General features: G+C 37.9%; 1 protein-coding gene across 1 annotated transcript in view; it reads left to right on the top strand.

The window, feature by feature from the left end:
* Nucleotides 1–18207, top strand: part of SKIV2L (Ski2 like RNA helicase) — a 624419-nt gene that overhangs the window by 165819 nt on the left and 440393 nt on the right. The window contains exon 8 of the mRNA XM_044083274.1: nucleotides 10480–10670. Coding sequence (XP_043939209.1) covers nucleotides 10480–10670 — 191 coding nt within the window. The remainder of the gene's footprint in view (nucleotides 1–10479; nucleotides 10671–18207) is intronic.

Below are 18207 nucleotides of genomic sequence, written 5' to 3'. Positions count from 1 at the left end.
CTCCAGCTATAAATACAGCATACGTGTTAAGTAAATATTGATTTGGACTATAATGAATAAAAAATTAGAGATGTATTTGAGTGGTATATGTGAGAGGGCCCAGGTTTGAGTCTGTTATTTCTGTAAAGTACTAAAATAGGCAAAAATATTACAAAAAAAATCCCATCAATTTTTGGGGCTACTGGAATGACTCCACTGAGTTTTAAGGTCAGGTTTGAGGATATTGCAAGTTGTTGGTTCATTCACTGATAAACGTTAACATATTTTGCTGAAATTTAATTTAAAGTACTTTTAAAGGTAGATGGTGTAATTTTAGTAGTACCTGTTGCTTTAGTCAAGTCAAGTATTTAAGGCATGTTGTGAAAAATTAGAAGAAATTATTAAACCCTCTCTAAAATTGGAAGTGCATTAAGAGAATCTTTTGTGAGAGACAAAAAGTCAAGGAGGGATTTTGAGCAGAAGGACTACAGAAAGACAGTAAGATAAAGAAGATAGTCAGACACCCTTCATAAGGGATGCCAGCGACAACTTGCTCACCAGTCCACAGGACATCAAAGACAGATGGTAGGAATATTTCCAGCAGCTTCTGAATGAAGAAAACCCCACAGAAGCTCTACTGCCCCAGAAACCAACTATGACGAGAGAAGAGAAGCCCACCTAAAACAGCACTAAGGAAAATGAGGTCAGGTAAAGCAGCAGGCTCAGTTGAATTCACAGTAGGTATGATAAAGATGCTGGGTGAAATAGGAGAGAAATGGCTCCTGAGGGTACTGGTAGCAATGTGGAGAGAAAGGTGTATCCCAGATGACTGGACAGTAAGCATACTCATGCCATTATACAGAGACATCAAACTCCTATCACACTGCATGAAAGTTCTGGAGAGGGTGATTGATAAAAGGGCATGCAGAGTAGTAGAATGTAAGATGGGAGATGAGCAGTTTGGATTCAGATTAGGATGCAGCACAATTAACCCAATGTTTGCAGTGAGGGTTACTTGAGAAGATGCTAGAGATGAGGAAAGAGTCCAACTGGGCATTCCTAGTCTTGAAGAAAGCATATGACAAGGTCCCAAGAAAGCTGATCTGGGCAGTACTGCAGTGGTTTGAATTCCCAGAAACATTTGTGGAATTAGTGCAGGCTATGTACAAGGACCCAATGACTCGCGTATGAACAGTGTTCAGCCTCATAGATGGGGTTCCCAGTGAGAGTGGGTGTACACAAGGGTTCAACTCTGACTCACTGCTATTCATACTGGTGATGGACTACATTAGCAAACAGGTCAGAGGGGGCAGATCAACAAAGTTGCTGTATGTAGACAATATGGCACTGCAGGCAGATTCTGAGCTAGAACTTCAGCAAAGGATAGGAGAATGGAATGCAAAACTGAAGGCACATGGAATGAAGCTTAGCACAGATAAGACAGTGGTAATGGCTGCAAACTGGGGAAATCAGAAGAAGCTAAGAATAGAGATAGAAGGGAATATGGTGGCACAGGTGAACAGCTACAAGTATCTGGGAGGGGTAGTTGAGGAGAAGGGACGTCTGAATGAAGAGGTCAAAGCTAGAATTAGTGGGGCTGCAGCCAAATGGCACAGAGTGTTTGGTGTAGTCTATGACAGAAGAATGCCAAATAAGCTAAAAAGTAAGATGTACAAGACAGTGTTGTGACCATTACTACTGTATGGTACAGAAACCTGGGCAGTAAAGGCAGAACAGTTGAAGAAGCTAGAGGTGATGGAAATGAAGTGCCTCAGAAAGGCGGTAGGATGCACACTGTGGGACAGACGAAGAATTGAAGACATAAGAGCAGAAGCCAAACTAACTCCAGTTGCAAGAAAGATGAAAGAGAACAGATTACAATGGTTTGCGCACGTGTAGAAAAGCAGAAGACAATCTGGTGAGGAGGATGTGGGACAGACAGGATGAAAGTATGTACAGGAAAGAGTTGCAACAGTCAGGCATGAGTGTTGAGGAAGGCAGGAGTGTGGTACTGAATCGAGAGAGTTGATGACAGTTAACACGATACCCCGACCCCATTTAGAAAAAATGGGGCTGATGATGATGATTATTACAGAAGTCCCTGTATCATTACATTTATGTGGTATAACCATTGGATGGGTGTCTGGAAGCACTGCAGCTGGGTATGATTTGCCAGCCTGTTAAGTATATTCAGTTTAGTCAGTAGACAGTAAAAAAAAAAAAAAACTCAAATATACTCCTCAGAACTGAGACTAATGAAACACTAGACTGGCACAGAGCCTTTATCAAACCCAGTGGGATGGGAGAGGAAGGTTGTGGGTATGTCAGTAAGCAAGATGATATGTATTTATATGTGTTTAAGTGTGTGGTGACCTCAGGCATCACTCTTATAGCCATCTGTTTCCCTTTGGTAAATTCCATCCTGCTGCAACACCAGCCATATCTTGGAGCAGAGACTAAGGTAAACCTGTCCAGGTTTCTTGGGTTAAGGTCACTTCAGAGACTCCTCTTTTTGCCACCTGAAAGAAAGTTGCAGTTCTTTTTTCTGCTGTGTTCAGAATTTCAAGAGGGAGTTGATAGTAGATGTGTTCTTTTTTCATGGATGTGAAGATTTCCATACGCATTTCCACCGTTTCTCTTAAAATCATGACTCTAGTTTATGATTTAAACAACAGAGCACAGCTCATTTTGCTGTTTGGTAACTAAGAAGGGTGTGGGTTTAGGCTGCAAGGTCCCTAACAGTGTAGGAAACACTCTTATAACACATATCTGGGAAGTCTTTCTCAGTTAAAACGACACTCGACTTAATTTCAGAGTTTGGCTTCCTATTTAGATTGTTTGCTGTTGCTGCATCCTCCCATCAGGAGTGAGATCCCTAAGAGGACTTTTACTCTTCTTCTCAGTGGAATAAGCTTAAAGAGATTTTTAGGCAATGCAGAGAAGTATCCCTGGCCATATCGTTTGATTTTGCAGGGAATCATGATCTGCATGGGATACTTTTATGTCTTTGAGTCTAAGTTATTTAGTATTGTTGATGCACGTCTCTGACATCTCTAGACCTCATGACATTGAGGAGGATGGTACTGTTATAACTCAGCACTAGCTGGTTAAGTAGTGCATTAACTTTTTCATACTTACAGTGCTTTTTTGTGTACTTCCTTTCCTGGATTAAGATGAGGGAAGATCTCATAGACGAGCACTGAGGTACAAAGAAAGTGTTGGGAAAACTAAGAATGTGCAGTCATAGTACAAAGTATAATTTAGCTGTGTTAACTCATGATGATGAAAAAATTAGTTTTTTGAGATGTAGGAAGGAATCGGGGCAAAGTATTAAAGGATGAGGGAGTAATGCTAACTGGGATAGAACTAGTTGTGGATACATTTTAAAAACCTTCGCTTAAAAGGTGGGTGGTGATAATAAAAATTTAAGTACTGACTATTAAGCAGTTGCCCACAGACTGAAGGGAACTGGATTGAAGTAGCCTTAAAGAAACCTAAAATGGTGAGATGAATTAAGTTGTTATTTCTTATGGAGTATTGACGATTCCCTGTACTTGAGACTTCTGCACCTTGTACCAGCAGATTTTGGAATCTGAGTATCTATATGTATTTGGAACAAGCTGTAATGTTACTGATACATAAAGAAAGGAGAATTCACAACTTTGGTAACTGTAGACCAGTTAGTCTTTTTTTTATTAACGCCTTTATTGAATTATCCCTCAAGTCATAGGCAAACATAAATTTATATATAGAAAACAAACCATGCTAACATGTTCATACAGACATTATACATCACACACATTATTTTATACAGCTGTCATCAATCCAGCATTACATAAGTTGGATCAGTTACTGCCTTCCATCAAACCACACTCCTCCAGAACATTATTCTATATGTGTTGTTCCCACAATTTCTATTTTTTTTCATGTACTTTGTTGCTACCCTTGTCTAAAGAGCCCACTTCCAGTTCTTTTATCTCTGTTATAATATTCACTACTTCAAATACTGTTGGCTTAGAATTTGATTTACATTTTCTAGTAATTATGGTGGCGGACAAAAAAAAAATGAACAAGACCTTACTATGCCTAGGCAGTTCAGATCTTGTATCCCAGATGCAAAATAAAATTGCTTAGTTACACCCATTTGTTCACCCGATATTTCTGACAGAGTACTCTGTAGGAAACTTTTAAAATCTGCCAACTATTAAACTTCCAAAACATATGTGCCCATTTACCTGTTTCTTCCCCATAATGCCAAACATCACCACAACAGTCAGGAAATCCATCTATGTGGCACACCTAATCACTAAGGGCTTTTCATCCAGAAAAAAGGAGGTCATTGTCCCACTGTACTCATCCCTCATTAGACCCATTATAGAGTACAGCGCCCCATTTGGTATGTACCTCACAAGACATCTGCAACAGCTGGAAAGGCTGTAGAAATACCTCACAAAAGAATCACAGGGCTAAAGCAGATGCCCTATGCTGACCATCTAAAAAAAACTCCAGCTGTACTCTGTGGCATATCGTCTACTCAGAGGCGATATTTGCTTAACATACAAGGCCATGTCAAACCCTGAGCTGCTGGACATTCTCCACTTAAAGAAATCCCAATCCATCAGAGCCACACGCTCCAGGAATCTAAACCTTGTCATCACAATGAACAAAACATGCTGGAGGGATAGGTTCCTGACCCAGAGACTCTCCATACTCTGGAATAGACTGCCCATACATGTCAGGCAGAGTGCCTCCTTGGCCCTCTTCAAAAGGAACCTTGACGATTGCATGGGAGATAAGAAATTCACCCCAGGGATCACGTCAGTCGCTCTGCTAGACAGGGGTCTAGGGAAGTAAATACTGTGAGAAGAAATATACAGGGAATTGTTATGTCTAGGCTTGTATAGGCCCTAGGGCTGCTAGCCTAGTACCAACCTATGAACCTATGCCTCCAACTTTTGCCAGCTATCTGAGGAACAAATCTTTGTAGTGTGCTTGAGGTATAAAAATACCTATTCAAACACTTCCAAGCAAAAATCCTATATCTTCTAGACATTGTTGCATGTTTGGGAGCCATATCACTCTCTCTCTCTCTCTATATATATATATATATATATATATATATATATATATATATAAAATAGTCTGATCTGATTAATATACAGTGGTTAACTAGAAATATATGGACTGAAAATCTTCCACACACACAAGTTTCTTACACTGTTTTATTTTTGGACCCACTACACTTTGGTGGGTTGTTTTGAGGCTTCGGTGATACCACGGAGATTACTTGTTTTTTAAATTCTTGTTTATAAGACCAGTCGCTCCTACTACTACTGGAACTGGCTGGGTATCTTTCTTCCACATGGCTCGCATTTCTGCCTGCAGATGAAGGTATTTTATGACTTTGTGTCTCTCTGTACGCAAGACAATGTAGTCACCAGGTGTGGCTATTTCAATGATCAATGCTACTTTTGTCTTCTTTTCTTGAACCACTGTATCCAGTTTTCTAGCATCTATCTTTTGAACTGTTGGTATTGGTATTGGGTGATCCCATGTGATATAAACTTCGTCATTTTCTATGATTCTTTATGGCTCATGTTTCCTGTGTTTTTCAGCCACTTTGATACCATAATGTTGGCACAATCTCCAGTGTAACAGTCTCACCACATATTATGCCTTTGAGTATATAGTCCCTCTGCCATTGGTGCGTCACAACCAGCAACAAGGTGTGTGACTGTTTCCAATTCGGTTTTACAAAACCTACATATGTCTTTTTCTCCCACATGTTCAATGGACTTTGTAAACCAGCATGTACGTAGCCCACTGTCTTGGGCTGGCAATATTAACCTTTCATTTCTTGATGTGAATTCACCTCTCCTTAACCATTCCTGGGTTCATTCTTGATCAACATGAGGCTCTTCCAGAAGTTTTCTATACTTGCAACTATATTTATGCTTTTTCCACATTTCTTGCCTTCTCATCTGGTCCTTCACCTTATCTTTCTTTTGTTTTTTAGCACATTCAGTTGTTGCCTGATTTTTATCCACTTCTGGTTTGATTTCCATTCTTGCTGGACGTCGATATGCTTCTGCTAAATTAAGCAGAGATGTCATCTTAGATTTATTCTCCTCATGTTTCAAAACTTTCACTACATTTGGATCCTGTGAGGTCAGCAGATGTGTGTGAAGTCCCACGATTGCAGATCTATACATGTAATCATTTTCAAGGAGGCCCATCCCTCCTTTGGAACCTGGGAATATATAGTCTTGGTATGCACTGATTTTTATAAATCATTTGGTGAGCATGAAGCGTCTTTCTTGTTTTAATATCCAATCTATCCAACATTTTCGGGACCAGTCACTCACTCCAGAACTATAAGTTAGGACAGGAAGAGCAAATTGATTTATGGCTTGGATCTTGTTCTGAGATGTCAGTGCTGTTTTCAGGATTAATTTAAGTCTTATAAAGTACGCCTTACTGAGCTTTATTCACATTTGTTCATGTTTTATTGCTGATCCTTCATCAATTCCCAAGTATTTATACACTCCCTCTTGCTCAAGTTCTTTTATATCACTTTCTTGTCCCAAACTGATGTTTTTCTGGTGCTGCAATTTTCCTTTTTTAAAGGTTGCTTTTGCAAATTTCTCAAGACCAAATGACATTCCAATACCATCTGAAAAAGTTTTGACAACCTGCAGCTGTGCTTTCAGTTCCTCAAAGTCATTAGACGACGTTGTTTTCTAGAAACCAAATTGTAGCCATGGCCTAAGCTATTAAGTAAACAGCTTAATGGATTAATGGCAAGGCAGAATAGCAACGGTGACAGTCACCCTGGAATATCGCTCTTTGAATTTTTATCCCTAGGATAATAATCTGTCCTTTATCATGGCTTAATTGCAAAGTGGTCTGCCATTATTTCATGGGCACTGTAATGTAGTAATGTAGTATGTATCTTATACATTTTAAGCACTCTTTTATCCATGAATGACTGATACTATCAAATGCTTTTTTGTAGTCAGTCCATGCCATACTTAGATTCTTCCCCTTACAGTTCTCCACTATAACTTTGTTTAACAACAAGTGATCCTTTGTTCCATATGACTTTCTTTTATTGCCCTTTTTTTCTACTGCCATAATTGAGTTTTCTTCTAAATGACTATAAACTGTGTCGGTGTCAATTCCCATGTATAGTTTATACGTCGTTGGAAGACAAGTTATTGGCCTATAATTTTTAGGGTAGCTTGCAGGTTCAGTCTTAAGTAAGAGCATTGTTTTTCCTGTTAACCAGTGCGGTGTGTGTTCAGGGCACGCAATAGTTCTTACTCATGGCTAGATCCTCATGCAAAGAAGTTAATACTTTAAGTCAAAAGTTAGGTACTGCATCTGGGCCTGGGGTTTTCCAGTTAGAGACTTTTCTCAACTTTGTTTCAATCTCTCTGGCTATTCCATCCCATTTCATATCCTGTACCTTTAAACTTCTTATTCTTTCTTTTACTTCTTCTATCCATTTAGCATCTTTATGTTCCACAGGATCTTCATAGATACTTCTCCAAAATGTATCTATTTCCTCTTTTTTTGGCGGTCTTTCAATTCCTTGTACCTTATTTCCCAATTCTCTATAAAACTTTTTTGGGGTCATCAATAAATTGCTTATTTTGTGCTTTTCCCTTATATTTATCTTCGTAGTCTTTCTGCCTGTTTTGAAATTTTTAGTTTGTGATCTCCAATAGTGCATAATAGATCCTGGTCTGTTCTAATACTGCGTATTCCTTTTATCACATCTATCTTTCTTAGTATTTTGTTGATCTGTTCCCTCTTCTATAATCTTCTAATAATGACACTGCTTGTCTTAGCTGCTTTATAGTTTTCTCTATTTGATTTTTATTTTTGTTCATATGGTGCTGATGATGAGAATCTATAAATGGTCCCCAAAAAGTACATAAGTTGTATCTGTTCATTAATGGGCTAAGGCATGAAGATCACTTAGGTTTTTTTTTTGCATTACTACTTATTAAGGGAAGGGTTAATTTGTACATGTAAATATTTACATGATGCACTTTTGAAGTACAATTTGGCTAATATCTTCTTAAGTCATAATAGCAGTACTGATGCTGTTTGCTTGTTAGATAGTAACATTAAATCAAATTGTAGATAATTCTTTCAGTATAGGGCTGGAGTTGCATTTATAAACAAGACTGGTTTAATATCTGAATTTTTGAAAAGGGAAAATTGATAGTTGGTGTGAGAATAAGGTCTTCTGGAACTGGTTCTCATGGAGAGTGGCTTATGACAATGTCTTGTGAATTCCTGAGCTGATAAGGAGCATTGAAACACTAATGGGTCGTTATGAGATTGTGGCATATGTAGGGCCTGGGCTTATTAATAATTTACCAATTAATGAAGGGCAGCATATGTGAAGAAAGGTATAAAAAAGCAAAATTTTGTGTGCACTTCAGATACTGTTTTTAATGTATTATTCATATTCTATTTATAGTCTTATTTTCGTAAATGAGTATGCTGTGTTATTAAGGGGTGTGATGTGTAGTGCCACGGTAGAAGACAGAAAAATACACTGTCATTATCCATGTGTACTGTTCTTTTGTGGCATTATTGTTGGGTGTTTGCTATTAATTATAAAGATATGCATTATTTACACATGTACTTTAATATTAGCTAAACTGACTGACTTAAGCTATAAAAATAACAAGTGAAAATGTAGAATGGGAATTGTCACTGATACTTGCACTATACGTCATACAGCTTGAGAGACAGATGAAGGTGGACATAACTTTCTATATGTAAATATTAAAGTAAACAGCCATGTAGGAAGGAATTTCTTGCCATCAAGTGCTACATGCCTTAGCTATGCTCCATCATCTTAGGGTTTACTCGAAAAGGTGTTATGAGCTCAGGAATACAAAGTAGTATCTTCCTTCCTCCTCTCCAAGTAGAAATGAGCTTCAAATGCTTAAGTGACCTTTTTTAAGCAGATTGTTAACTGTTGCTGGGAGTGCTTGCTTTAAGTACTTGCTTCTGAAGTGTCTCTTGTTATAGATATTTGTGGTCACTGACTTGTACCTTCAATAAACATTATTGTTTGGAAGCCATGTTTTGTAGAGTCAGGACTCCTTTGGCACATCTGTTCTTCAGGATTCAGCTTTCTGATCCCTTGCATTTAACCTTTCTTCTACTCCTACATTTTTTATTGTATGCCATTCTTCCCAGCAGTTATTCCTTGCAGGAAGTGCTCAGAAGTCAGATTTAAACAGCTCTGTAGTCACGCATCAGTCCAGCAGGAGGGCTTCTGTATTTGGTATCTTTTAGAAAGAATCCCGGGTGTTAAAGATTCTTATGAAGGTGTTGTGGTATTAAGTTACTGAATACTTAAATTATGGCTTGTTACTGCATAAAGTAGTCACAGTCACAAAGGTTAAAAAAAAGTTAATTCTAGAGGTGCATGGTATTTTTTAATTTTTAAGCTATTGTGTAGAGTATGCCTGTATTGAAGCAGATGACTTGCAATCAATTAAATAAAGTAGTAGGAAGGTGATGAGGATTTCATTAATTACTTGGTCAGAGCAATTTTGGAATATGAAAACACACACACACACACACACACACACACACACACACACACACACACACACACACACACACACACACACACACACACACTTCCGAGCTATGAAAAGCAAGTTTGAGAGGACTGAACGACTGTTTATGGCTTATGAATCTTAAACTATGGCAATGTTTGCATAGTCTGAAGAAGTTTCATTATTTTGAAGAAAGTGTAGGAAGATTTGATCGGTGGTAATAAGAGCTGATTATTTCTTTGAATGTTTAATATTCGAATGGGCTAATGAAAAAAGTAATCTAATTGGGGGTCAGAATGCACTGCAAGGCTGAGTTTATAGAGGAGGTAGATGTGTTTTAGTGGACTAGTGAAATTCCTTCCCCCAAGGGATTAGGTTGGAAGAACATGTAGGATTAGGACAGGCTTCATTATCCTCATGGAACTTTGCAAGTTCTGTTAGGCTGGTAAATAACACAAAAATTCTGATGTCATATAAGGGAAACTGAGCCATTCTGTTCACCTATTTTTCTGCTTTCTTCAGTTGAATACTAACTGCATAAGCAGAAGGACAAACAAGTTTTACAGAGAATTAGAAACTTGTATGTTGTGTAAGTAGAGTATAATATAATCAAGACTGATTTTGGGGAACTTAAGAAGCAGTAGAGTTTTTTACACAGGTAGAGGTCATTATTTATATGCCATCTAATGATAATGATTTACATGAAGTAGGATTATAAACATTTCGGAATTCAGTAGGACTTAATTTCTTTAATCAGGATAACATATTCAGTTTAAATTATGGTAAATATTATGTGGAAGTCATTGACCTAGAGATTGCATATTCACTGTCATATAGCAGATGGACGAAACTGAAAGGTAGACTTCATCATTTCACTGTTCTTGTCCTGCTTATTTTGTTCTTCCAGGGCCAAAAGCTTCCCATGGTGTGTTGAATCTGACTAGCTTGCTGGGAGCCATGCAAGATTTTGACCTTGGAGGCTCCAGTGATGAAGAGGAAGAAGAAGGAAAGAAAAAGGAGGAGGAGCAAACAAACATAACAGAAGGAACCAAGCCACCTTTATTGAGGTCCAACAGTCTGGAAGATGTGGTGTTACAGGTAACCAAGATTGTTTCAGCAATTTATCAGAGCTGTAATACGCTGGAATTAATTTGTATTGTCCCCATCCAATTTTATAGCCAAATTATAAGTTATCTTTTTCTCACCTCCAGAATTCATGACATATTGGAGAGCTTTGATGTGGGTTCTATACTTACTGTGGACTATTGTAGCATTGGGCATAATCCCCTCCCTGCAAGCCTGAGCAAACCTGAGTTAGTAGGGTCCATCAGATATGCAAGATGTGCAAGCTAGAGTGAAGAGCTAGCTTTAACCAAGTGAACCAAAGTAAAGTGCAGACATAAAGCAAGGGGGGTAATTAAATAAATAAGGATAGATTGGGATTTTGGATGCACATCGTTAAGGTGCATAACAACAGTCATACAGAGTATGATAAAGAGTGGGTACATTTTGGAAAAGTATTTATGAAGATCCTATTGAACATAACAAAGATGCTAAATGGATTGAAGGAGTAAAAGAAAGAATAAGAAATTCAAAAGTACAGGACATAAAATGGGATGAAGTAACAGCCAGAGAGATTAAAACAAAGTTAAAAGTTTCTAATTGGAAAACCTGAGGCCCAAATGCAGTACCTAACTTCTGGTTAAAAGTATTAACATCTTTGCATTAAGATTTAGCCATGAGTAAGAACTATTTATATGCGCATCCTGAACAGACACCAGCCTGGATGACAGCAGGAAAAACAATATTCCTACTTGAGTGAACCTGCAAGCTACCCTAAAAATTATAGCTCGATAATAGGTTTATATCAGTCTGTAGAAATGGCTGAATATCGAATACCAGATGTTCAAACTCTAAAGTTTGAACACTGGTAATCGTGAAGCCGTGGCCCACCGAATTCTTTCCCAGGGAAAGAATTTGGTGGGCCGTTTCTGTGGCTTTGCGAGTATCAGGACTGTGGTGGGAAGATACAGGCCGGGTTCAGGTAAGTGTGCGATTGTGTGGATGTTAGGGTTAGGGCACGGGTTAGGTCAGTTAGGGTTAGGGCGCGGGTGAGGTGGGTGTGCGATAGTGAAAGACTTTAGGGTTAGGGCGGGATAGGCGAGTTAGGGTTAGGGCGCGGGTCAGGTGAGTGTGCGATAGGTAAGGACCTTAGGGTTAAGGTAAGTGGATAGGTAGTAGTGTATGTACAGTTTAGTGTAGGGTTAGATTTAGGATTTTGAGTGTATGTGTGTGGATTGATGTTGTTTTGGTGTGTTTGTGTTGCGTGTGTGTTTCTTGGAACAGCGATTTTTTTTTTTTTTTTCCCTTGGGGGAAAAAATAGCTGTTTTAAGACTTTGATGTTTTTGCAGTTCGTGGTTTGGAGTTCGAACATATGGAGTTCGAATGTCAGATGTTTCGATGAACTGATATAGACCCATCGATAACTTGCCTTCCAATGACATATAAACTATACACGGGAATTGATGCCGACAGAGTTTATAATCATTTAGAAGAAAATTCAATTATGGGAATAGAACAAAAGGGCAATAAATGAAGGGCATATCGAACAAAGTATCATTTGTTGTTAAACAGAGTCATAGTGGAGAACTGTAAAAAGGGGAATAATCTATGTATGACCTGGCTTGACTACTAAAAAGCATTTGATAGTATCTCACATTCATGGATAAAAGTGCTTAAAAATGCATAAGTACACCCTACACTGATAAACTACATCAAAGTGACCATGAAACAGTGGCAAACCACTTTGCAGTTAAGCCATGATAAAGGACAAATTATTATAACAGGGATAAAAATCCAAAGGGGGATATTCCAGGGTGACTCTCTGTCACCACTGCTCATTTGGCTTCCCCTTAACGTATTAAGCTGTCTGCTTAACAGATTAGGTCATAGATGTAATTTGGCTCCCAGAAAGTAACAAAGTGTAAAGACTTATCTTTTCTTTGTCGATGATTTAAAACTGTATAGCTCATCAGATGAGGAACTGAAAGAACAACTGCAAGTAGTCAGAACTTTTTCAGATGATATAAGAATGTCATTTGGTCTTGATAAATGTGCAAAAGCAACCTTTTAAGCAGGAAAGCTGCAGCACCAAGAAAACATCTGTTTGGGACAAGAATGAGATCTAAAAGAACTTGAGCAAGAGGGAGTGTATAAATACTTGGGAACTGATGGAGGATCAACAAAAAATATGAACAAATGTGAATATTAGGAATATTTTAGAAAACTTAAACTAATCCTGAAAACAGTGTTGACATCTAGGAACAAAATTCAAGCTATAAACCAAATTGCTCTTCCTGTCGTAACTTACAGTTTTGGAGTGACTGACTGGCCTCAAAAGATGTTGGATAGATTAGACAGGAAAACAAGAAGGATGATTCATGCTCATCAAATGATTTATAAAAATCAGTACATACCAAGATAATATATTTCCCATTCCGAAGTGGGAATGGCGTCCTTGAAATTGATTACGTGTGTAGATCTACAGTCATGGGACTGCATACATATCTGCTGACCTCACAAGACCCAAACAGTGAAAGTTTTGAAACATGAGGAGAGTAGATCTAAGATGACTTCCCTTCTTAGCCTAGCAGAAGCATATTGGTGTTGAGCGGGAATGGAAATCAAACCAGAAGTAGATGAAAATAAGGCAGCAATTGAATGTGCCAAAAAAGCAAAAGAAAGAATATAAGGTGAAAGATCAGATGAGAAGGAAAGTAATGTGGAAAATCCGTAAATATAGTTGCAAGTATATAAAACTCTTGGAAGAACCTCATGTTGATCAGGAATGAACACAAGAATGGCTAAAGAAAGGCAAATTCAAACCAAGAGATGAAAGGTTAATATTGGTGGCCCAAGATAGTTGGCTACGTACATGTTGGATTACAAAGTCCATTGAACATGTGGGAGAAACAGACAAATGTAGGTTTTGTAAAATAGAACTGGAAACAGTTGCACACCTTGTTGCTGGTTGTGGCATACTAATGGCAGGACTGTTTACTGAAAGGCATAATAATGTGGCAAGACTGCAGCAGTGGGGATTGTGCAAACATAATATTGAAGTAGCTGAAAAACACTGGAAAACATGCGCCACAAAGCGTCATAAAAAATGATGAAGATTACAGTGTCTTGCATAGAGAGAGACACAAAGTCATAAAAGATTTGCAGGCAGAAACAAGAGCAATGTGGAAGATAACCAGACAGTTCCAATAGTAGTAGGAGCAAAGGGTCTTCTAAAAAATAATCTACAATCGTATTTAAATGTTACCAATACATGTAACTCCATACAAACTGCAGAAGGAGTCATTATTGGGCAAACTGAGTGTGCTGCAAAGAGCACTTCTGGCTGACATCAAAGATTGAATCAGTACGACTTTTTCATGAACTCTAATCGTAGTTTGACTTAGGAATGGGGTCTATTCCCATCATGGTATTAGAAACCCAAAAGATTTTGAGAAATTAAAAATGTATTATGATAATAAAGTAGCAGAAATTATACTAAGAACTAAGCCATCACATGAGTGGAGAAAGGAGATTCTGCTGATAGGGATGGCTGTAATTAGAGTTACAGAGCATAGGCAGGAAGGAGCTGGAATTTACTGGATGAAGCTGGCAAAGGTACCAAGGTATTGGGAACAAATGATTAGAGAGGGAACGCTAACAGAATGGGAAGAGACCTAGAAGACATTTGGACTGCAGGCTAGAGATTGCCTTCCTATCAGGGACTTGATATCTGAGTGTAGGGAAAGGGACAAGAGAATCCTAAATGACACAACTGCACTGATTGAGTTTTTAGTTGAATCTAGACCACAAGCAGCTGTTAAATTAGTAGGGCATGTAAAATATTGCAACTATAGGAATCAGTCAGAGAAGGTAAGAAAGGGTTGGGAAGAGAGATTAGATAAGCAGTTCACAAAGAAACAATGGGAGGGCATACGTATGACTTCCGAGTATGCAATGAATTGTAGAAGATTTAGGATTTTTGCCTGGAAGTATACCAAAGCAGACACCAAAGAATTTTTCCTCAGGTAGACGGCAAATGTTGGAGGCATACCTCTTAACCTCTAAGATCAAGAATAATGGGAACGAAATAGGTACCTGGAAACTTATGTTCTTGGAGTGTAATTAGTTGGCAGACTTTAAACATTCTCTACAGTATACTGGGTTGGGAATACTGGGTGAGCAAATGAATGTAACTAAGGACATTGTTATTTATTTTTTTTACGTGGAATACAGGATCTGAATTGCCTAGACATAGAAAGCCCTTATTAAGTTTAATTCTGGTGACTGCCAAGATGGCAATTGCTAGAATGAAAGTCTAAACCGACTGTATATGAAGAATTGAATATTGTAAATGAGAATCTAAACTAACCGTACTTGTAGTGAATATTGTAACAAAGATAAAAGAACAGGAAGTGGGATCTTTGAAAAAGGGTAGGAGTAAATTACATGGAAAAATGGAAATTTGGGAACAATACATGTAAAAATGTTTGGAGGAAGAATGAGGTTTGAGAGAAGGCAGGGACTGAACAATGTGCGTAAGGGGTTGGTGTGATTATTTTTTGTAGAACAATGTATTTGATGTATAATGTGTGCAAATATGAACTTGTTTAATATGTTGATTATGTTTATATAAATGTAAGTTAGCCTATATCACAAGTGATAATTTAATAAATGTTCTTTTTCTTTTTAAAGTGAAGTGCACACTTGCTGGTCTTCACAGTCATATGTATTTTGAAGATGGCAGTGGATAAATGCAAAATACTTTTATGGATGAATTTTATGATTATTTTGATTAAATTTTATTGCACATCAGTGTCAGTTTAAAGAGGAGCACCCATGGTATAAACAGGATTATGTTGAGCTTGGCAAATAGCTTTTTGGGGATTATCATCTGTAGCCCCATGTTTAAGTCTCAAGTACAATTCACAGTTTTCTGCTTATTAGTTTGACTGCCAGGGCCTAGTAATGTTTCTCCAGGCTCCTAGGAAGTAGTGATATTATACTTTGGTTCTTATTGATGACCACAAAGTTTTAAACTTGCTGTTACTTTTTAAAACGTTTTTACAGAAGGGGCTTTGCCCCCTGCACTGCCAAGATGAGGTTGTATTTTTCCACACCCTTGCTATTTGTATAATCTCAGTGGAAGGTGAACTACTTGATAAAGCAGTCTTGGAATTAGTATATATTCCTCCTATTCACACTTAAATTCCTGCTGTTGATTGGATTTATGGTCTTCAGACTTGGCACCAGTTTAGCTAGTATGGAATGTATGTGCTCAAACAGGCAAGTTGAGACTGCATGTTAAAGATTTTGCCATCTTTGTGTGTGTCTTTTTAGTGTCTGTGAGCTTTTAACATGGCAAAGCAAACTAAATTAAAGAAATGTAAGGCAGATCTCTAATGCTTAATCTGCACTGTTTCTGAAGTAGAGAGATTAGTAGAGGAAGTAACTTCTCACTTTTAGTGTCATAATTATGCAGTTTTAATAACCTTATTGCAGTTAGTAACATGCACTGTTCTGCAAATTATCAGGGCTTGGAGAAGATTACAAACATTCTAGTTATAGGAAACTGAAGATTTGCTCTTAATAGCTGTTCATTTTTTGGTTAAATAATACAAAAGTAGCTTCTGTGACTGAAAAAATGAATAAACTTATTCAAACAGCCATGAGTGTTTTGCCTTTGTTCTCTTGTTTTTCTAGTTCAGAGAGAGAGAGAGATTAAACCTGGTATGGAATATTCCCTTTTCTCTGAGGTATGGTGATCTTGGAGTTGGTATCAGTAAGTCCAGGGGTTTGTACACCTGTAGGAAACAAGTTTTAAAAGAAAAGTACAATGTTATGTTTTTGTTCTTCTCCTGAATTTTCAGTGGTTTTTTTCAGTGTTTCTGGACTCTGCAATTTGATTTCAGTAGGTAGCAGTGATAAGCATATGCTTTGCTGTAGGTCACTATGCCTAGTTATGCTTTACACATTTTTTCCATGATACAAAGCTCAGTTTTATAAATATGTCTTTGAGAGAACCTTACTCTTTTGTCTAACAGTAGAAGCTGAACTAGAAAAACAAGAGAACAAAGGCAAAACACTCATGGCTGTTTGAATAAAGTTGAATTTCTCTGCTACCTTTCTCAGCAGTCCATCAAAGTCCATTTTAGCTTTGGCTTAGACATGGCCAACAGCAGTTCAAACACAAAGGTTCTGATAGTCATGCAAGAATAATGGCAATTTCCACAAAATCAGTAAAACACCCAGGGATGCAGTGTTCCTGTAGCTGAGGCCCTCCAGTAAATTCCCTGAGACTTTGTGTGACTATCCCACTCTGCAGCCAGTCAGGGGTAGACAGTTTCTCCACTTGTCCATGTGAAAGACTACCACATGGACAAGTAGCTTGGGGCCCATCATACCCAGAGGCTAAACAATCCCATTTCTCTTCGATTCCATATTGCAGTTTACCCCTACCAGACATCCTGGCCCATAAAAAACATATGTGGCAGAAAGTAAACCGAGCTAGAGGTAAAACTTGTAATATTGATCCAGATTTTAGATGTTTTTTAACACACAGGTTACAGAATTGGTAGAGGAAGTAATTAGGTGCAACTGGGATGTTTTATCATCTAATCCTTCAGTAAGAGATGAGATGAAAGACCAACAGGAATGAGAAATAGGTGGTGGAATCTAAATATGACAACAATAACAAGGTTCTTTTTTATTTATGGCTATGGATAGTAAGATTCAAGCAGTGAAAATGTTTTTAGTCTCTGTAGTCTTGTATACAGGTCAGGCATACTTTTATCAACCCAAAGAGAAGTTGTGAACAGTAATCAGTAAATAATTGAAGGAATTCATCTTGGAGAGAAAGAAGGCAAGGTTTAAGTGGGATACATCGATCCTTCCAACAGAGCAAGACAGTTTAGTGTTACCTAATTTAAATGAATATTTTAGAGCTACACAGTTAAGGCTCATATACATAACACAAGCAGAAGGTTATAGTTCAAAGTGGAAAGGGATGATGAAACAAGGGGGGAGTTCAAGAAATAGTGTGTGTCATTCTGGATGCTGATCCTTAAGGCAAACTAACAGTACAGAATATTATATTCATAAAATGGCAGAATGTATTCTAAGAACTAAGCCAGTACAAGAATGGAGAAAGTAGATTTTGCCAATAGGGATGACTACAAGTAGGGGTAGAGAAAATAGGCAAGAAGGGGCTGGAATTTGCTGGAGAAACCTGGGAAACCTGGGAAAGGAACCAAAAGATTGGGAGCAAATAACTCAAGCAGGAAAGGTAGTGGAGTGAGATGAGGCCGAGAAGACATTTGAATTGCGGGCTAGAGACTGCCTTCCCCACTAGGGCTTTATCTCAGAGTATATGCAAAGAAAAAGGGATACTGAAGTTTTAATTGCAAGATCTGTTTTGGTAGAGTTTTTAGTTTAAATCTAGAACAGAATAAGCTCTTAAAAAGGGGTAATTAGTAGAGAATATAAAATATTGCATGCTAGCTATAACAATCAATCAGGATGGTAGAAAAGATTGGGAAGAGAGCCTGGAAAAGCAATTTACAGGAAGACAATAGG

This window comes from Protopterus annectens, chromosome 9.part0 (assembly GCF_019279795.1).
Source record: "Protopterus annectens isolate FY-2018-M chromosome 9.part0, PAN1.0, whole genome shotgun sequence".
NCBI classification, from domain to species: domain Eukaryota; kingdom Metazoa; phylum Chordata; order Ceratodontiformes; family Protopteridae; genus Protopterus; species Protopterus annectens.
This window is presented reverse-complemented; position numbering and strand designations above follow the sequence as displayed.